This window comes from Cricetulus griseus, assembly GCF_003668045.3.
Source record: "Cricetulus griseus strain 17A/GY chromosome 1 unlocalized genomic scaffold, alternate assembly CriGri-PICRH-1.0 chr1_1, whole genome shotgun sequence".
Classification (NCBI taxonomy): Eukaryota; Metazoa; Chordata; class Mammalia; order Rodentia; family Cricetidae; genus Cricetulus; species Cricetulus griseus.
In genome coordinates, this window is record NW_023276807.1 from 84,433,131 (window position 1) to 84,455,434 (window position 22,304).

Genomic DNA, 22,304 nt, shown 5'->3' on the forward strand with positions numbered 1-22,304 from the left:
ATGATACTTAACTGAGCTGCTAGAGGTTAACCTGCTGAGGGAGGCTATGACCAAAGAAGCAGAGACAGGGCCTGGTTACAATTGACTAAGGCTCAGCCTGTGGGGAGAAAAAGCAGGAGTGGGGGGAGGATGGTGGGGGAGCATTGCTGGGCTCAGTGAGGAAGATAGGAGTCTTGCTGCTGCTGCTGCTGTCTTCTTAGGGCACAATTGGGAGATACAAACAGCTGTATAAGGTTTGAGGTGAGAAAAGGTGTGAAATTGTCAAAGTGAGAATGAATTGACTGGAGAAGTGTAGTGTTGCTGGGGCTAAGGACCCTTTAAACTTCCTTTAGAATTTAGAGGTATGCAGACATCAAGGTTACATATTTCAATTCAGTTACTTTCAGAGTTGGCTTTGGCCAATGTTTTTTTCAGGAATGTAAAGCCTAGGGAGAGAGGGACAAGAGAATTGAGAGTGAATCCGTGGAAGTGGTTATAGCTATGAACCAGTAGACAGAGGCTGGAAAGGGAGGAAAGTCAGGCATGAAAGGTGAGATAATTGGTGAAAAGGTGAGGATTATGATTTACAGGGCTCAAGGACGCTTGAGAATTGTTGTGGCAGAGATGACAGAGTGAGTGGGCCAAAGATGGAAGGGAGACAGGAGTGGGTGCTTGGCTTTTGGAGGATGTGATGAGCACCCCTGTAAGGTCAGGGTTCTGGTTCCCATGGAGCATATAGTTATCAGTGTCAAAACATGGGCATACATCCCTGAACACTTGCAGTTAGTTTTCTGTGTTTCTCTTCTTTAAAAAATTAAGAACAATTTCTTTCCATAGTTGAGCAAGTCTACTCTTGTACCTTGGAGGTGCTCCTGTCCTCATTGTGACTGTAACTATTAAAGTATGGCAGTTAATAGCTGGTGACTGAGATGAATGGAGGACAAGGTTTGGAAAAGAACCCATTGTATCTGTTTGCCCCAGAAGAGAGACAATTTTTGCTTTTCTTTTGGTAGTCGAAAAATTTAGAGTGTAAAAGGTGGGACAGATTATTCTTAAGGTTCTTGATGCTACCAAGAAGAGAGGGAGGAGAAATGATTAGGACAGGGTCATTCTAAGGTCTTAACTCTGAGGGAGAGAGCCTGGGCAAAGGAGAGGCTGGGTGGAGTTGTTCTGCAGCTTCAGAGCTTCTAGAAAGATGAGGTGCTAGGACTTTCTGTGTTGTATATTATGTGACTCATGCACCTTATTTCTTGAAAAATATCCAATTGCTATCCCCCTCTCGTGCATTTGTCCGTGTGTGTGTGTGTGTGTGTGTGTGTGTGTGTGTGTGTGTGTGTGTGTGTGTGTGTGTATCAGAGGACAACTTTTGGGAGTCAGTTCTCTTTTCCTCTTTCCATTGTGATCTGGGAAACAAACACAGGTATCCCGGCTTGTGGCAGGTGCTTCTACCTATGCATTATTTACTAACTACCTCTCAGCTTGTTAACTTGTTTCTAATTTTATGATAGTGATCTTTGGAGTGACTTAAAAACTGGAATTGATACATGTACTGCTTTATTCAGATTTTAAATGCTTATCCATTTTGAAGTACCGATTCACAAAATTCAATTGTGATTGGTCATTTAAGACACATAATGGAGCCTTTTTATAGCATAATTGGTCATTGCTTTGTTTATCTAAATGTTTAACTCTGCCCATGACTAAATATACCTTTATAATAGATAAGAGTTGACAAACAATAGCCTGAGTCAAGCTGCCTCTAGCTGTTAAAGTACAGCCATGCAAATTCTTTCACATTTTGTCCTTGGTTTCTTTTATATTATAATGAGAGTTAAGTCATTTCTACCTAGATTGGATAGTTACAGAATTTAAAGTTTTTTACTGTCTGACCCTTTAAGTAAAAGTTTCTCTGGGCATAGTGGCTCACATTAGTAATTCTTAGGCTACAAAGAGAGTTTTAGGTCAGTCTAGGCTACAGAGTGAAACCCTGCTCAAACAAAACAAAACAAAAACAAACAAACAAAAAACACTCAAAACTAAACAGCAAAACCCAAAGTAGCTATGGAACAGAAAAAATAAGTTCATTGATTTCCGCTCTGCATTGTAGAATAACTGCATAAATGGAACTCAAGGCACCATGCTGTGGCCCTATAGAAAGGCTTTGAACAACTTTGGGGAGAATTCAGTTCTGTATATGAACAGAGTGTATGATTTCCTGGCAGCGTCAAAGTGAACAGGTACTCTCCCAGCACCTGATTTCCAAAGTGCTCTCCATGTTCCAGGACCTAGCTGTTGGGAGGCCAGTGAAACAACACTGAAGGATTAGGATAGCATCTGACTTAGTGTGCATTCAGTAAGTTACCCGTTGGCCTTTCTATCTTTATCTGATGGTCAGGCTAGAGAAAGCAAGACTGAAAATGTAACCTAAACATTAAGAGTGTTGTGAAAAAAATGAGTTGATGCTGAAGACTTGAGAAACCAGAGGTAAACCAGGGAGCCTAGAGTGCTGAGCTGATATGAGGTGTTTTGATAATATGTTGTCGTTTGGGAAGAGGGAGTGCTTGTTTTTGTTTTCGAAGCAGAGTCAGTTTATATAGTTTATAACTCTTCTTTAGTAGTTGTTTCAACTTAGTATAGGGCTGAGTACATGAACTTAATTCTTTGAGTAGAATAATCTGTCATCATTGTGTGTGTCCTGTGGCAGCAACACACTTAAAATCCTTCCTCCTTCTTTCTTTCCTCTTTCTCTTCTTTCTCTCTGTTCCGCTCCAGGGCCTTAAGCATCAAGTGCACTACTACTGAGCTTTATACCAGCCTAAGATCCAGTTCCTCACAGTAGTCATTTAAAAATATTTATTTTTTATTTTATTATTATTATTATTATTATTATTATTATTATTTGTGTGTGTGTGTGTGTGTGTGTGTGTGTGTGTGTGTGTGTGTGTGTATGTTCAAGTGCCTGAGGTTAGAGCCATCCCCTGGAACTGGAGTTAGAAGCAGTTGTGAGCTGCCAGGTGTGGGTGCTGGGAATTGAACTTAAGTCCTCTGCAAGAACAATGCTTGTTCTTAACCACTGAGCCATCTCTCTACCCCATGATAGTGTTTTTTGAAATGTTTTCTTTTTGTCATGATTAACAACAACAAAAAAAGCCAGGGAATAAATTGTACCTGTTTTGTAGTAACTTTCTTATGCTCCACTAAATCTTGGTTTGCTTATTTTTTTTAACAATTTGTTCATTTTTATTTTATGTGTATTGATGTTTTGCCTGCATGCATGTCTGTGTGAGGGTGTCGGATCCTCTGGAGTTATAGACAGTTGTGAAACGCAATGTGGGTGCTGGGAATTGAATCTGGGTCCTCTGGAAGAACAACGAATGCCCTTAACTGCTGAGCCATCTCTCCAGCCCCAATTTGCTTAATTTTAAAAGTTTGTTTTAACAGGATTATGGGATGAAATTTTAAAGGGTTATGTGAAGAAGTTTCACTCTTAGGGTATAGTTTGGTTTTATATTAGTTTTATAATTAAAATGCCCAGAGAACTTAAAATTTGACATTTTTTAAAATGTGCTATTGAGGCATCAAATGTATTCTAATATTGTAGGAAATTTCAACAAAAGAGTCACTGAAGTAGTTCACTCTATGATTTATAAATAGTTCAGTGTGCTAAGGGAAAAAAATGGCACAAACATTTTGAACTAATGCTCAATAAGGGTGTTGATATTCTGCATCAGGAGTTTTGCATAATGTCTTAAAAGGAGTTGAGCTGAGTGTGAAGTACAGGTAGAGAAATTACTGCAGACGCCACTGTGCCTCATTCTCTTAGTGTGGTACTTTGAGGAAGCTGGGATAATAGGCACCTGAAGAAACTTGACTGTTCTAATTAATTGTGGTCTTGTTATTTTAAAAACACTTCTAAGTTTAAAAATATAAAAATTGGCTGTGATTCAAAGATATCATAAAGGTCTGTCCCCTGCATATGTCCAGGTTTGTCAGCTTGAGAATTTAGAGTAGCTGTGTTGATTAACATAGAGCTCTGCATAGAGCAGAGAGGGTTACTTACAGAAAGAGCAGGATAACTAGTACTATTAGGCCCTGGAGAGAAACCCACTGCACCCTAGACTTAGCAGATTTATGGACAAAAGAGAAACACATGGGCTTATGTAACAATTCTTTTCTTGAAACTTAACCTAAAGAGTTTTTTTTTTTTTTTTTTTTTTTTTTTTTTTTTTTTTTATGAAACCACCCCTCCCCCCCAAAGGGAAAAATACTATAAAACTGGGTGTGGTAGCATAGACTTACAATGTCAGAGCTCAGGAGGCTAAGGCAAAACAGTGACTGGGAGAGAGGCCAGGCCTGGGCTACATAGTGAGACCCCCAGTGAAAATGAAAAAAAGTGTAGAATTACTGTTAAGCTGGAAATGTTTCTGTTGGTTTTTAATGAAATTCCTTTAAGATAATATCGTTGAGTAACCAAGTTTTCTGTCCTCTAGTTTAAACCACAGGCACAGCTTGGAAAATCTGGAAGAATCAACATTAGTAGAAATCTAGTTCTGTGTTAGCCAGCACAGGAGTAAATAATCATACGTGACTATATTTAACCTAAATTTAAATTAAGTAAAATTACAACTATAGTTCTTCAATTTTGTTAGCCCACATTTTGATCACTCACTAGCCACATGTTGGTAAGGGGGTCGGTCCACACTGGTCAGTGTGACTGAAGTCTTCCTGTCACCACTGAGGGGATACCCTAGTCTCAGTCACCAGAGTGCTTACATCAGGGATGGTGCTATAATTCTGTATTTTTCCGGGTTCCCAATTGCCCACAAGCATAAAGTTAGGTTTTATAGCTCCTGCATTTTATTCTTTCTCCAGTTCTTTGCTCAGCGAAACCTTTGCCGGATTCTGGATGGCACTTCCTGTTGATACTGCAGAAATGTGTATAAATTAAGGTTTAGAATTTTTCCTGCTGTGGTTCAGCTAATTGGTGATTTTTCTTTATTAAAAAAATGTAAGATCCAGTATACTTTAGCTTTGCTGCCTGTATACCGGTCATTATTAATATCAGCATTTGATCAGGTTCATTGATTTAAAGACTGCTTTTAGTTCCTTTCTCCCATATAAGCGGAGATGTTGAGAGACTGATAAGGGTGGGATTGTGTTTCAGTTAAGTTGTGAACTTGTCGAGGTGTCTAGCATTGTTGCTATCCTTCCAGGTGCAGCTGGCCCTCTCACCAGCTCTGCTCTTCCTCCCTTTTCTTTTTTCTTTCTCCTTGGATGGATACTTTATGTTGTTTGGTTTCCCTATGGTGCCAGCCCCCAGGGGATTGCCCTGAGCTCAGAGGGCGTACCAGAGATGCTTAAAAATGTGACTCACTTGAGCTTGAGCAAGTTCAGTTTTTTTCCTGTGTGTGAAATGTGCATGGCATTGGTGTTCCACAGTGCACATGTAGGGGTCAGAGAACTTGTGGGACTTGAATCTCTCCTTCTATTGTGTGTGTTTTGGGATCAGACTCAGGTTGTTGGACTTGGTGGTAAACATCTTGCTTACCCCTAAATTCAGCTTTCAGGCTAGATTGCCGCACTCCTTTCAGTGATACTGTATTTTTGCAAAGCTGGGATTTTGGCAGCTGCATGTGAAAGAAAAAAAAGCAGGTATCATGAAAATCTGTGTGGAACAGGACACAAGGGAAGCGGTGGCAATCTGATGACTGGTTTTGAGAAGTTGTTCATTGCTGATGTAAGTAAGCTTTTAGGACCTATATCCTTCCTAGGTTGTTTGGTCCTGACTTTGAAATAGGTGAAATGGTTTCTTTAGTTTGGTGGCTTTATATATTAGAGGAATTAATATTTTTGCTTGTCTTGAGACAGGCTATAAAATTTATGGTCCAGGCTGGCCTGGAATCACTATATTTGTCCAGTCTGGCTTCTAGCTTAGGGAATTTTTCTGTCTCAGCCTGCTGAATGCTGAGTTTATATGTGTGAGCTACTATGCCACGCTCCTCAATAACTAATTGTTGAATGTAGAACCAGCCTCAGATACATAGAACACATCCCACTTGGTCATGATATGTGTGTTTTGTTCAAATTTGGGATAAATTTAGACTTTCAGAAGTTAAAAGCTAGTGTAGAGTATTTTCATTCATTCTTCACCCCATTTCACACACACACACACACACACACACACACACAACACACACACACACACACACAACACACATATATATATATGCGCCATCTCTGCACATCATCACGGCATGTTGTCAAAATGACACAAACGCTGGTACATTACCATTAGCTAACTCCCAGACTTTATTCAGATTCTCCAGTGTTTTGATCGATGTCCTCTGTCCACTCAAGAATCCAGTCCAGGATGACAAGTTACATTAGTTATTGCTGACAGTCTCACTCTTCACTTGTTTTCCTGTTTGTGTTATCCTTAAGGCTCCTTAATGCTGTGTGTGCACTCTGAATTATTGTTAAGGCACAAAGAATGAGTTTATAGTTTGACATTTGTCCTATTCCTGATTCTTACTGAACTTTTAAAAAATAATTTGTGGCATAATTTAAGAAGAAAAGAAATGAATTATTTTTACATAAGGGAATTGGCATGTAGAGGTGGCTTCAGTTTCGCAGTGGCTTTACTGAGGAGCACAGGTCATGTCTCTGTCAGAGCTCCTAATGCTCCTCTTTCACTAAGGAGCTTTAATTTGAAATTAGCAGTTTAGACCTAATTTGTCTACTTTAAAAACTTTGAGGCAAAAATCATGTGGCTGTTTTGGACAGTACCCTGAAGTACTGATTTTGCACAGAAATTTTACTGTATTTTAGACTGTGGGAGCTTTGACATGATCTTAAAAAATAATGTCTTTTTGGCAAGACATGGATAATTGAAGCATGCAAAAATGCTTTCTGAAAGACTAACTTTTTAGGGATATCAGATATATTAGGGATAGTTATCCTTTGACTATGATACAAAGGTGCCAGCTATTCCACTTTGTCCCAAGGGTTATATGTATTTTTTCTGTTCTGTGTAAAATAATTTTGGTTTTTAAATTTCTTTGTCTTCTCCTAAAGTATAATTAAGTTTCCCCCTTCTCCCCCTTTAGTAAAACAGTCCTGAGAAGGCTAGAAAAAGAGGAAGAATGTGAGTTAGTAATGGATTGCTGGGGGTGGCTTAACATTTAACACAGTGGAATTTGCAGTCCTGTATTTGAACCTTTTGTGTTTGTTATTTCCTTACCTTTGATTGTAAACTTTTCAGAAAATGATTTTCCTGTTTTGTCATGTGCCTCCTGTGGGGAGTAGACAAATACTCATGTGTTTTACTGGTTGAGGTGAAATGTTTTTAACTTAAAAAAAAAACACTTAATTCAGTATTTCCTAAAAGAAATAAACAAGGGCTTCAACAGTTAACTTGTAGGAACAAAGAAAAAGAATTCTGTTATAATTTCTCATTTCCTAGGGTGTTCCTTATTGTATCTAACAGAATGGATACATTAGGCCATATTTAATTGGCATATAAAGCAGTTATTACACATGAATGTGTTGTTTTATACTGAGTTCAACCTTTGAAGTGTAATTTTCAGCCTAACAGAAGAGTAGGAGATTATTTGAAGAAACAAGTGTCAACTATAGAAATGGTAGCTGGTTGATGAAATACTTGGTGGATAATTTTGACATTCTAACATGAAAGGAGCTTTGTGTTTAATGTATTACTCAGGCTGGAAGAAAATAATCCATTGCAAGCATTGTTCAAGGGTGTGGTGGGAGTTAAAGAGCTCCTAAGACTCCACTGAGCTCACTAACTATTGCATTCTGGTGATTTTCTCTATCATGTCCTTATCATGTCCATTGTCCTCCTATATTCCACAGTACTTCCTACAGTGTAGGAAAATAGTAGGGGGAGGGGACATCCTTACCTTATTCTTTTTTTTTTTTTCCCCTCAGGGATAAGTTTCTCTGTGTATCCCTGGGTGTCCTGGAACTCACTCTGTAGACCAGGCTGGCCTCAAATTCAGAGATCTACCTGCCTCTGCCTTCCAAGTTCTGGGATTAAAGGCGTGTATCCCCACCATCTGACCAAAAGTTACTCCTTGTCTTGTTTGCTTTTGGTTCTCAAGACAGGGTTTCTCTGTGTACCCTTGGCTCTCCTGGAACTTGCTCTGTAGATCATGCTGGCCTCAAACTCAGAGTTCTGTCTGCCTGCCTATTCTTTTTTTCTTGCCTTATTCTTTTTTCCCCCTTTTTAGTAGTGTATCTTCCCCCCCCCATTTTTAAGTTAAATTAGAAACAAGATTGTTTTACATGTCAATCCCAGTTCCCTCTCCCTCCCCTCTTTCCCTGCCCCCCACTAACACCCTATCTATCCCATACCTTTTCTGCTTCCCTGGGAGGGTGAGGCCTTCCATGGGGGAATCTTCAGAGTCTGTCATATCCTTTGGGATAGGGCCAAGGTCCTCCCCCGTATGTCTAGGATGAGGGAGTATCCCTCTATATAGAATGGGCACTTGTACTCATCTGAATAGACACACATATTTATTTTTATTTATTTATTTGTTTATTTACTTTGGTTTTCTGAGACAGGGTTTCTCTGTATTGCTTTGGAGGCTGTTCTGGAACTTGCTCTGTAGACCGCAGGCTGGCCTTGAACTCATAGAGATCCACCTGCCTCTGCCTCCCAAGTGCTGGAATTAAAGGTGTGAGCCACCAACACCTGGCCAGAATACTGATTTTTGTTAGTGACATGTGGGTTTCATTTCAACAGGACCAGGAAATGAACAATAAGAAATACACTAGGTTAAAGGAAATATTCCATGGATCTTATAGTAACAATAAAGAAGTATTATTGTTTGGGAGATCTGTACTTCATACACAACAGCAATGATTCATTATTGTATGGATTATCTCTTTATATCAAAAAACTAAATGTTTTATGTTACTGAATAATGCTTTATGATGGCTTGTCAAAAATGATGTTTGTCTCACTCAACGCCAAACTGAACTTCTTCGGTGTGAGTGCTCCTAGCCATAAATTCTGGCATGTAAGTTCTAGAAAAAGGGTCAGCCAATCAGTTCAATATATTTAGTCACAAATAGTCTCTCTAAGATACTTTTAAAAATAAGATGCAAAATATATTTTAAAAACATATTTCTCCTTGTAACAAAGATATTTTGCACTTTTCATTCATTTGCATAGAATGGAAGTATATATCTATATGCCTCTTTATATAATGTGCTTTTTATTTATACACATTTTGTCCTATTGAGTGTACTGTAACTTGCTAAGAAGCTTGTGAAGGAATCATAAAGGGAGCATAATTAACTAGTTGTGCAATGTAGTGCAGTCAGAGGCAGATGTACCTACTGAAGGATAAAAACCATTACTGGAGAAATAGTGAAGTCAAAGTATTTCTGTGATAAGGTAATTGTCTTCCTTTTGTTTTCAGTGTTCACAGCACCCCGCCATGAAATGTTCGATATGGCTGGAGGCCCTTTCCACAGAAGAATAAGCTTTTTCTATACTGAAATGCCTATGCACATTAAGTTCGTTATTAATCATGCTGAGTGGTTCCTGGACTCTAAGAGGAATATGCTCTTTTCAAGTTCTAAAGATCTCTTATTTTCTTGTTTCATATTTTGATAACTTAGGTTTCTCCTCCTCCTTCCTCCTCCTCTTCTTCTTCTTCTTCTTTTTTTTTTTTTTTGGTTTTTCGAGACAGGGTTTCTCTGTGTGGTTTTGGAGCCTATCCTGACACTCCATCTGTAGACCAAACTGGCCTTGAACTCACAGAGATCCTCCTGCCTCTGCCTCCCGAGTGCTGGGATTAAATAGGTTTCTTATTTTTAAATAGCCCAGGGACTTAAATGTAAATTTGAGTTCTTTTATCCTTGTAAACATTGATTTCATATTAGTGAAAAAGATTAGGTTACATTTTTGTCTTAGTGCTTTGAAATGTAAGCTCCTATAAGATAACAGCTATTATATTGCTAGTGAGGGGGGTGGAGGAGGGAGACATGCTTTACTGAGTTTTCTAAAATGCTAGTAGGTTTCTATAATACATACAACACACAGAGAGAGAGAGAGGGGGGGGGCGGGGAAACAAATAGCCTAATCTAATAAAAATTTACTTTGAGAACAGATTCTTATTTTTAAATATGTGTGTGTCTGTTCACATGAGTACAGGTGCTCATGTTACTAGAGGCTTTGGACTCCCTGCAGATGGAGCAACAGACCGTTGCTCATCATCAGATGACCTTGAGTCATCTGATATGGGTGCTAGGAATTAAACTGGGGTCCTCTCTGGAACCATCTCTACAGTTTAATGTTTATTACTTCTCAGAGTAGAGAGGTCATCTGAGGTCAGCTGACTTTCTGTGTGCGGGGCCCATGCACCATTTATCTTACTATTTCACTCTCTGCTAAAGGATGCTGGAGTCAAATAGGATCTGTTTCACTGTGCTCCATAAGTGATATCAAGTACTTGTGGAACCATCTCAGTGTCAACATGATAATGGTGGTCGAGTTGAGAAAGTGGTTGTCACCAGAGGCTTCTCATGAAGGGTTAGTACTGTGTTAGACACAAAGTGTGAATCTGTGGCAATCAAGGTCCTACTATTGCCACTTTTATGATATTGTTAATTGTGCTGGCTAGTCTTATATCATCTTGATACAAGATATGGTTATCTGAAAGGAAGGCACCTCAGTTGAGAAAATGCCTCCGCAAGATTTGTCTATATAGCAAATTTTCTTAATTAGTGATTTATGGGAGAGGGCCCAGCTCATTGTGGGAGGGGACATTCTATCAGAAAGTAGGCTGAGCAAGCCACAGGAGCAAGCCAGTAAGCAGCTCCCCTCTGTAGCCTCTGCATCAGCTCCTGCTTCCCGGATCCTGCCCTGTTTGAGTTCCTGCCCTGACTTCCTTCAGCGATGGACTGCAATGCCAAAGTGCAAACCAAATAAACCTTTCCTCCTCAACTTGCTTTTTGGACATGGTGTTTTGTTGTAGCAAGAGAAACCCTAACTAAGATAGTAATGTTAGTTAGATAATTCAAGATTGTTAGAGAACGACAAATCCTTTTTCCTGTCCTGCATTTCTCATTTCTCTTTTAAATCATAGATCATTTAACCATTTGGTGCCATTTAATGTTATAAGTCACCAAAACATAGTATTTGGAACTAGCTTCAGTTTTTGTATAGTCCCTTTACATTTGAAACATTAAGTATAATAGTTTCAGTGAAATTGAGAAGTATCTCTAAGGTCTCTTGATGTCAGCCCTAGGAAAAGCAAGTTTCCTGTCTCCCATCTAGAGTTCCTTTCTTTGGTTATACCATTTTTGAAGGGCCTTTTATCAATGTGTCTCTTGTATTAAAACAGTGTCCGTACATTTTCTTTCTCTTAAGATATTGACTCTGAAAAAGTGAGAATTTTAATTGACATGGAGGAACGTGAGTGGTCCGAAAGTATTTCTGATGTTATTTGGGCCCATTCTGCCTTGCCTTTTTGGAATCATATAAGAAGGTCCCAGGAATAGAGTGACTTCAGAAGATGGGGGTCGGGGGAGGATGCTGGGGGTCAGGTAGGATCTCTGTAAAAACGTTTCTTAGACCTTGGGAATATCTTGTTGACTAAAGGCAGAATTGTTACCCTTTCCCTACACTTCTGTTGACTTAGAAAACAAAATTCAGCCCCGAAGATTTTTTAAATTCAATGAAAATTTAAAAATCAATTTTGTTTTTCTCTTTTCCTGATTCTAAACTTAAAAATGTAATTTACTGCGTCTATTTATGCCACTCCCAGCATAAAATAATGTAAATCCATAGTGGAAGGTACAGAAAAGTATTTTTCTTTGCCTTCTCTAATAACTTTTAATATAAAAATGCTTTATTAGCTAATTCCTGTCCTCAACCAGCCTCATTTCTGTTTTCATGCTGGAGTGTGCATGTGTGCTCTCCATTGAGTTTCCAATGAGGAGCATTGGTTCCATAGAGTGGCTGCACCACTGAAGAAAATATCTCTCCCTCCCTCAGCAAGCACTGACTGCATATGAAGCACCAGTGAGGGTTTGAGCCACCCCCACTCTCTCCACCCCCCCCCCCAGCAGATCTGACTGGCCCAATCTTGTGCAGATAGTTGTAGCTGCTGTGAATTCAAGAGTGCCAGCCATATCATTTCCTGAACTCAACTTTCCAAGCCAAGGAGGGGGTAATAAAGTTGTCCCATTTATGGCTGGGCACTGAACATTCATTTGTTCTCAGTACTTTGACCAGTAATATGCATTCATTGTAGAAAAAATAGAAAAGTTTATTTCTTATTGATAATCATATTATTGGTTATCAATATTTGGTACCTCATTGGGAGAGATTTCTCTTGGTATCTCTTTTACTATATAGCATAGAAAAGAGCTAAAATCTGTATTAACACAAATCCTGAGCATTGTCACATGCTTATGATCTTAGAAAATATTTTTAATTGCTGTATAATTTTCTAAGACACACTGTTATTAGTCACTCGTCTGTTGTTGGGCTTTGCATTAAAAGTGTCATTATGAATTATAGGTTTTACAAATTCTGAATCCAGTAATCTCTGCTGTTGGGCAGGTTCTTCTTCTAGTGTGTGTTTCCTGAGATATTTATGAACACACTCCTTTCTGCTGAAAACCCCTTTTCTTAGTGTTTCCCAACACTATGCCTCCTACTGGGCATTTGGCTTTAGTCACATCACACTGGTTTGTCAACTTAGTAGGTGATCAGAGCTTGTCTCTCCACTGTTGTTGCTTCACCTAGTATCAGGAACGTAGTAAAATATTTGTTGAATGCTTTGAAGCTTTTAGAACAGTGGTTCTCAGCCTATGGGTTGTAACTCATTTGAGGGCCAAAGACCCTTTCACAGGGGTTGCCTACAACTATCAGAAAACTCACATATTTACATTAGGATTCACGACAGTAGCAAGAGTATAGTTATGAAGTAGCAACAAAAATAATTCATGGTGGGGGTCACCACAACATGAGGAACTGTATTAAAGGGTCCCCGTCATCCATATCATTAGGAAGATTAAGAACCACTGCTTTAGCATGTCATGTGACTGATTATCATGTGACAGTTTTGGATTTATTTATTTATTTATTTATTTATTTATTTATTTATTTATTTATTGAGACAGTGTTTCTTTGTGGCTTTGGAGGCTGCCCTGGAACTAGCTCTCATAGACCAGGCTGGTCTTGAACTCTCAGAGATCCGCCTGCCTCTGCCTCCCTAGTGCTGGGATTAAAGGTGTGTGCCACCACCACCCGGCGGATTTTTTAAGAGTTATTTTTGTATATGAGTGCTGTCTGCATGTTCCTCTGCTCGCTAGAGGATATTGGATCCTATTATAGATGGTTATGAGCCACAATGTGGGTGCTGGGAATTGAACTTGGGACCTCTCGAAGAGTAGCCAGTGCTCTTAACTGCTGAGACACCTCTCCAGCCCCCGTTTTGGATTTTTAAAAACATCTTTTAAAGTTTACATCATGCATATGACATACATGGGCATAGAAGAGTGTAGGAATTTAAGTTTAATCAAGTTAGAAGTGATTTTCTTTCAGCTTACCTTTGTACCTAGCAGTTAGAAAAAGAAGGCAGGTCTAAGGATGGAGCTACCTGCTTTGTAATCTGGACTTTGTAGCCTTCTCTTCCTTTTTCTACTGTTGTCCTTGTTTCTCCTTGTAGCTCTCCCTTTCCTCTCCAGAATTTAGGGTTAGAACCATGGTGTGACACAGAACCTGTGCAAATTCAAGTTGTTCATTTTCATGGTCTCTGAGAGTAAGGGAGAAGGTAATCATCTATCTATATCTATCTATCTATCTATCTATCTATCTATCTATCTATCTATCTATCTATCATCTAGCTATCTGTGTTTTGAAGGAAGGTGTTACTCTTCAGCCCAGGCTGGCTTAGAACGTCTTATCTAGTCTATTTTAGCCTCAAAAGCTGATTTTCTCCAACAAGCCCATCAAAAGGCTCAGGTTTTCAGGGAAACCCTTCAGACAGATTTTGTAGAAAGTATGTACGCCTGCATACATTTTATGTGTGTGTCTCAAGGTCAGTATTTAAATGCCTGTAAGGTCTCTCCTCCTCTGTCTTAGGAGACAGACTACCCTGTTCTGCTTGGCTTCTCCCCAGAACCTGAGCTCTTTTAGGTTTTCTTGGCTTTTTTTTTTTTTGATGGAAAGTTTTATAAATATAGGCCCTCTGATAGCTGTAGAAAACTCTAATGATGTCCCTCTTCACTAGGAGGTTTGTTAGTAAATATTTAATGGTTCTTTTTGAGCACAGTATGCAAACTTAACATATTAATTGTAGCCAGCCATTTGTCGTTGTTGGTATACTTCTATTGAGAATGACTTAGTTTCAAACATTCTGCTTCATATTATAAAACTAGACTCATTGGAATCAGACAAAGTATAGCTGTCTCTGTGGGCATTTTTATATGTCACTCATGTTCTGTTTACATTCTTGGAGCAGGGGCATACAGGTTAGAGGACTGCCCCTCCTGCCTTTCCATGTTAAAAAGCTTCACTTTCCTGAAGCATTAAAATGGATTGAGATTGTGTGGGGGGGGAGTTCTGAGTCTAATTAGGAGGAAGTGAAATTCAGGCATTGTAGAGGAGAGACTGTCTTATCACAATCACTAGTGTAAGCCATGAAGTGTGGGATTGTTTAACCATGTTAGCCAGGAATTCACTGCCACCACTGCACTGTTGGAATCACCGGTGGAGTCTTTTTAGTTCTACACACTAAACCTATTAAATTAGATTCTTCAAGGCTGGAATATAAGCACCAGTATTTAAAAAAGCTTTCTAGGAGGTTGTAATGTATAACCAAGATAAACATTCTTGTGAAGTCCATGTACGCTGCAGAGAAGGTATATTACATTGCTACTGGCTTTTGTTAGATCTCATCAATGTAATGAATCTATGGGATATTCTTGGATGCAGCATAGGTTCATTCTTTTCAGTAGTGAACATTCATTGGGCCTTATAACCTTGTACCAGATTTTTATTATTTGCTAGTAATACAGAGATAAAGTTCATCAGTTAGTGTGGACTAATATGAGAGATAGAAGTAATTATACTATGTTAAATACAAAGTCAGTAAATAGAGGCATGGCTTGGGTATTTACTGGTCCTAAAAGGTGCTTAAGTGATGGTTTAGCTGGATGTAAACTCTGGGGGCGGGGGGGTATCAGCTGTTTTCCTCGAACTAGAAGATCTTTTCTTCACTGTCTCTGGTACTACTGTTACTAATGAGAAGTTTAATCACTTCTGCCAGCCTATTACTCATTTGTCAGTGACTTCTTTGTTATCTGTCTTCATTCTTTAATGATTTTTCTGTAATTGTGACTCTCAGCAGTTTAGTTGTAATGTATGTAGTTGTAGGTTTATTTTTACTTATCCTGTTTATTGTTTGATCCAAAATACATAACTTTGCTTTCCAGTACTGAGAATTAAGCCTAAGTCTTCACACACATGAGGCATATTCTCTGAGCTTTTTTCACTTTTTCATTTGAGTTGTAGTATTGCTGGTCAGGGCTGGGCTTGAACTTTTAACCCTCCCTTTGCACTTAGAATGGTAGGCTCTGTCACTAAGCCTGATGTGGGAAACATTTTAATTAAGTTTTTAAAAAGCAAAAACTATGTAAGTAAAATAACAGATGATAGTCTCCTTATTTTCCAGAAGCATGAAGAACTTAGTTATATTAGCTAAAGATGTATTTCCACTGGCAGAAGATGAGCTTGGGAAGTCCCAGTTACAGTCTGGGTTCTGTCGGTTTTTTATGGTTGCTTACAACCTTATACAGGTCATAGTTTGCACTGTGTGTATTTTTCGGCACAGCATTGTTTTTTTGAGGATAATTTGATGATTACAAAAATGTCTGAAAACTGTAAGCATTGTTTGTATGCATGAAACACGGTAGTGTAGCCCACAGTCCAGTTTTATGAAAGTGCCCTTTATGCTTATTTTCTCTAACTTAAAAGAGTTAATGCTTGAAAAGTACAACATTTATGGAGGAAATTGATGTGTGCTTTTCTTTTTAAAGTTATAGTCAATTCTTTGTATTGTGTTCTACTTGGTTTCTTGCAGTAAGTTAGCTTGGTATACTTTTTAAAGAAAAGTCTATCAAGGAACTATTAGTTATTTCAATTAGATCATATCTGAATTTAGTATCTACTGTATTTGGATATAGGACTCTGTTTGAAGCTTAACTATTTTGTGTAATCTAAAGTAGAAGACACTTTTGCGTGTATGTGTGTGTGGGTGTGTGTATGTTTGTGCACATGCATGCATTTACCTGTGTGTTTGTGTGTAGAAGCCAGACGTCAATTTCTGATAATCTTTATCACTCCCCGTCTTAGTTTCTTAGACAGGGTTCTCACTGAACCTGTGGCCATCATTTTGACCTGGCTGGCTGACTGACGAGCTGCTGGGATCCTCCTGCCTCTGTGCCCTCTGCACGAGGTTACAGGACATACTGCCACATCCAGCCTTTATCTGGGTACTAGGGATGTGAAATCAGGTCCTTGTGCTTGCTTAGAAAGCATTTCACCTACGGAGCCACCCCTAGCCCACTTTTGTCCCTTTAAAGGTACTAAAACTAAATTTAGTTTTTTTTTTGTTTTTTTTTAAATTTAACAGGCAACCAGATAAACTGGTGGTAGTCTGGACAAGAAGAAGCCGAAGGAAGTCTTCCAAGGTGAGTCCACTCTGAACAATTACCACTTACACACTTGTGCCGAGGGTTAGTTTGTGCAGATGTTGAGGGAAGGACTCAGCATTAAGGAGTGAGTTCTTGCTGGGTCACAGGCGAGGAGGAGGTGACTTTTTCTCTTTGTACTGGTAGTAAAGTTTAGTAGAGACTAAAATAGAATTTTAAAATGTTCAGCAGCAGTTCTGTAACTATTTTAAATCTCCCATTCTTTAGATAAATATATTTCTTGTGCGCATACAATTATAAGCATATTTATTGAATGTTGGTTTTTCCTTATAGACAGACCTCTATTAAGAAAAGTTTGTTAAATGGTAATTGAAATATTAAAAAATTGTCCCAAGGTGGTTTTATTTGTTTTTGGTACAGTGCCTCACTTTGTATCTTAGGCTGGCTTAGAACTTGTGATTTTTCCTTTTGTACCTCCTGAGTGATGGGAGTACGAGTGTGTGCCACCACATCTGACCTCTAGTTTTATTAAGCTCAAACTTATGCATCAATAAATAACCAAACCTTATTCAGTTAAGTGTCTTAATCACTGTTGCTGTAAAGAGACTCTATGACCATGGCAACTCTTACAAAAGTAAGCATTTAATTGAGGCTTCTTTACAGTTTTTGAGGTTTAGTCCAGTATCATCATGGTGGGGAGCATGGTGTCCTATGGGCAGACATGTAGCTCAGAGTTCTGCATCTGACCCATAGGCAGCAGGAAGAGAGACACTTGTCCAGGCTTTGGGATTTTGAAACATCAAAACCCACCCCCAGTGACACACTCCCTCTAACAAGGCCATACCTCCTAATCCTTTTCCAAGTTTTGCTATTCCCTGATGATTAAGCATTCAAATATATGAGCCATTCTTATTCAAACCACCACAGTGATACATACATTATAATATGAATTATATATGCATATGTACATAAATAATATTCCTATCAAAATGAAGATTTCTATTAGCATAATTTCATTTTGTTCCTTTTTTCCAGGCAGTTCCCAACCCTCAGAGATTAGCATTATTTTGATTTTCTGTCATTTAAGACTAATTTTACCTATTTTTGAATTTCATATAAAATGCTACAATAGTATAGCATTGTATAGCTTTAATAGTACTATATATAGTTTTATATACTATAATACTGTCTTATGTGTGGTTTCCTTTGCTCAGCATCATGTTTTTGAGATGTGTTCATGCTCTTGTAGTTTATGGTTTTATTGCCAAATAGCATTCCATTATGTGAATATACTACAAGTTGATTAATTATTCAGTCCCCTGATTATGCACTCCTTTTCACCCATGTCAGTGTTAACTGCTAGAATAACTATTGTTCAAGTGTTTTCTGTTTCGCTTGGCCATGGAAAGGCAACTCTGGATAGGTACCTTTTCACTACAGAACTTGCCAAAAGGTAGAGTAATAGATGAAGACAGGTGACATCAGGCTCTGGTCACCATACACATGTGCACAGTACCCTACAACACATACATACTAGAACATGTGTGTGACACACTCATACACATGAACACATGTGTGCACAAGAAACTACCAAACACTCCTACCAGCAATATAGAAATTTAAGCTGATTAGTGCCATGAACAGCGTTTTCTTTAGGCATCTACTTGTAGTTTTGGGTACTGGATACTGTCTTATCTATTTATATAAACGAGAAGGAGTTCTAAAAATGGACACAGTACTTCTCATTGTGTCTTCAGCTTTCATGGAATTGACCAGAATAAAGTTGTTCACTAAGCACGATAGAGGATTATGACAATAATCATAATCAGAGTGAACACTGAAAACAATTTATTTCTTTTGACAATTAGAAACAATTATATTCTAAAAGACTTAGGAAATATAATAAGTTAGGTTTAGGTCACTTCAGAAAATGCTCATTCTTGATATTTAGTATACTTTGTTATTTAATGGCTTATTTCAAATGAAATAGTTTTTATGAAGAAAGGATTCTTTCTCATATGATATCAGATATCATTTGAATCTAAATAATAAAATACAAACTTGAGGCTACAGGCTCCTTTTCTCAGAAACCAGTATATTTTGGAAGAAATTACTTTTCATTCTATTTATTTCTTAGTTTTAATGTTCTTCAAGACCCTCCTTTATACAGTCAGCTCTCTGAATTTAGGAGTTTCATATATGTGGATTCAACCAACTATGAATTGAAAATATTGGGGAAAATTGTGAGTGAGCCAGGTGTGGTGGTACCATCTATAATCTCAGTTCTTGGGAGGTGGAGACTGGAGGATCAGTTGTTCAGGGCCAGTCTGGTCTTTGTGAAACCTGTCTCAAAAAAAAAAAAAATAGTGTCAGTCTTGAACATATATACAACTTCCCCTCTTTATTCCCTAAACAATATGGGATAACAAGTAGTTAGCTACGCTGACCCCACATTGTAGTGGGTATTTGTAAATGTCTAGCGATGATTTAAAATACATGGGAGCAAATGCACAGATCATATACAGACACTACACCATTTATGTAAAGGGTTGAGCATCTGTGGATAAGGACAGTCCAGGAATTCCATCCCTCAGATGTTACTGTACTTTAGAATTCCTGTCTTTTTCTTGGAATATTAGAGGTTTGTAACAGTTTGTGAGAACTGACAGTGTTAAGCTATAACACACACACATATGCACACACACATATATGTCATGTACATTTATAGAAATGTTTTATAAATTACACATGATAGCTAAATAAGGAAATTTAAAACTGACACTCAGATAAGATATATTATACTGACAGTTAAATTAGACAGTAAATAATTAGGCACATTTGCCTTTTTAATTTAAAGTTTAATTCCTGGTTAATTGCTCATTTTCTGTTGGTACATGTATATTTTATAGCTAACTATTTAAAGAGCTCATTGCAGATTCATTTTGATTAAAATAATTAGTATGGGCAATTAACACAATATGAAGCTTTCCTACTTTCTCAAGTAATGACATTTATAAAACAGACTTTGTCAAGCTATAATTGATTTGTAAAGGTATACATAAATAATTTTTCATTATATGTGACAGTAGCAGCTGGCCAACTGTGATAAAATAATAAATATGGCATGTTATTTTTGTTGTTGAAACTCCCATTTTCTAACTAGAATTTGGAGTTTGCAGAGAGTTGTAAGAATACCAAAGGGAAATCAGAGCTTTAAAACCCTCGTCAAATCTTTGCTGTCACTGTCACCTTCCATAACCTTGCTTTGTGATTGAGCCTTTCAAATGTGTACCCTTATATGTCAAGAAGAAGGATAACCCTGTGGAGCTTTACCTGATGGAGGTTATGTTAACAACAGTAAAATTGCTTAATAGATGACATAGGAAACATGAGCATATACATTTTAAAATTTGTATGATATAAGTTTAATGAAGTATAAAATTGGAAATTTTAGGTGCAACTTTTTGGTCTCTCTCTCTCTCTCTCTCTCTCTCTCTCTCTCTCTCTGTGTGTGTGTGTGTGTGTGTGTGTGGTTGCATATGTGTGCATATGTGTGCACATGCATGTGGAAGCCAGAGTTCACATAGGGTGTTTTCCTGGATTGTACTTTACCTTATATATTGAGGCAGGGTCTGTCACTCAAACCCAGAGCTTGCTGACTGGGCTAGTCTGGCTAGCTGGCTTGCTTCAGGTTTCTCCTGTCAAATTCTGGGATTCCAGGCAGGTGCCACATCCATTGGGCATTCACATAGGTTCTGGCTTGCTGAACTCTGAGGTTCACACCCTTGCATGGCATGCACTTTACTGCTTAGCCTTCTCCCTAGCCCCTCAGTGAAACATTTTGATTCTGTATAGTAAGTACCAATCTTTTAGGTAGGTGAGACATGAAATAATTGGAAGACAATCAGTGCATTTTATAGTATAGAACCTGTTCAAGTTTCATTTCTGTTACTGTCACAAAACATTCTGACAAATGCATCTAAAGGGAGGAAAGGTTTGTTTTAGTTTACAGTTCCAAGCTACAGTCCATCATAGAGAGAAACCAAGGCAGAAATACACACAGCTAGTCACATCACATCCGAGTCAAGAACAGAGAGAAATGAATCAACCTATTCTGCCTTACTTGTTTGCTTGTTGCTTATCAAGCTTTCTTCACTGTTACATACTTCAGGGCAAGCCTAGGGAGTGTTCTGCCCACAGTGGTCTGGGTCAGTTGATAGTCAAGACAAATCTCTGACAGACATGCTTTCAGGCAAGCAAAATAATTCCTAATCAAGATAATTCCTTAATTGAGACTGTTCGCATTCTAAGCTGTGGCAAGTTCATAATCAATACTACCATCATAGTATCTTAAATTAAGTAGTGGTACATTTTTTCCAGCCTGCCTTTGACAGATACTAATATATGTGACCCAAAATTAAGAAAGAAAAACTGTATACAGAGATCTAAGTAATGTGCCTAATCCCTTAGCTATATTAAAATGCTGACAAATGTTATCAGTTATAGGGCAAAGCCTGGCTAACTATGCTAAGGTGGTGAATACTTCTACATGAATCTCTATATGTAATTACTTTCTAGGGAAATCCTTTTCTATTATCTTGCATGAAAATTGACCAGGGCTCTTAGAGCACTTGTACTTAACAATGATGTGTTCTCTCTCTCTTTCTGTGGCTCCTCAAGACACAGTTTCTCTGTGTAGCCCTACCTGTCCTAGGATTCACTCTGTAGACCAGGCTGGTCTTGAACTCACACAGAGATCTGCCTGCCTCTGCTTCCCAAGTGCAGGATTTAAAGATGTCTGCCACCACTGCCTGGCCTATCTATGTCTCGTAACTTACAGTTTCATTGGCTCTGTATAATTCTATCTGTCTCTGTCTGTCTGTCTGTCTGTCTGTCTATGTATCTAGTCACCAAAGTTATTATTAGGTACCTACATTAGACTTTTCACTTTTTCCCTAGCTTTAAACTCTTGAATTACTACTTTGTGAGTTAATAAGTTCCTAGAAAACATAGACATGTCACTATACCCACAGTTTTGTGGGTGTGGGTGCTGAGTATGTAACTCAAGTCATTATATTTTGTAGTAAGCACGTTACCAACTGAGCTGTCTTCCCCAACTAATTTAAAAAAAAAATTCGTGTGTGTGTGTGTGTGTGTGTGTGTGTGTGTGTGTGTGTTGTGTGTGTGTACAAGAAGAGGTCAGAGGACATCTTTGATGTCATTATTAGGAATATATTTTAAGCAGGGCCTGGAGGTAACTAGTTAAATTAGACTGGCTGCCTAGTGAGTCCCAGGGACCTTCCTGTCTCTGCCTCCCCAGCCCTGGGTTACAGCTGTGCATAACCACACCTGCCAGCTTAGAATGGGTTCTGGTGAACAAATGCAGGTCCTGTGTAATAAGATGGACCTTCTGCCCCCTTCCTCTTCTGTCAAGTATGTTCCCTGATGCACATCTGTACTCATGTACTGTTATTATGGGAAAGTGGCCTTTGCTCCTGGAAAACAAACAAACAAACAAACAAACAAACACAGCAACAAAACCCCCAGATGTCTCCTTGCTGGCTAAGGCTAGCCAGTCCTCTTAAATTTTCTCTTTTTGCTATTTGCGTCATTTTAGTTTTCTCCTTTTT

General features: G+C 38.4%; 1 protein-coding gene across 10 annotated transcripts in view; it reads left to right on the forward strand.

The window, feature by feature from the left end:
- Positions 1–22,304, forward strand: part of Ehbp1 (EH domain binding protein 1) — a 270,164-nt gene that overhangs the window by 13,154 nt on the left and 234,706 nt on the right. For all 10 annotated transcript variants that reach the window (XM_035453507.1, XM_035453512.1, XM_035453510.1 and 7 more), the window contains one exon: positions 16,656–16,713. In XM_035453507.1, the coding sequence (XP_035309398.1) occupies positions 16,656–16,713 (58 nt within the window). The remainder of the gene's footprint in view (positions 1–16,655; positions 16,714–22,304) is intronic.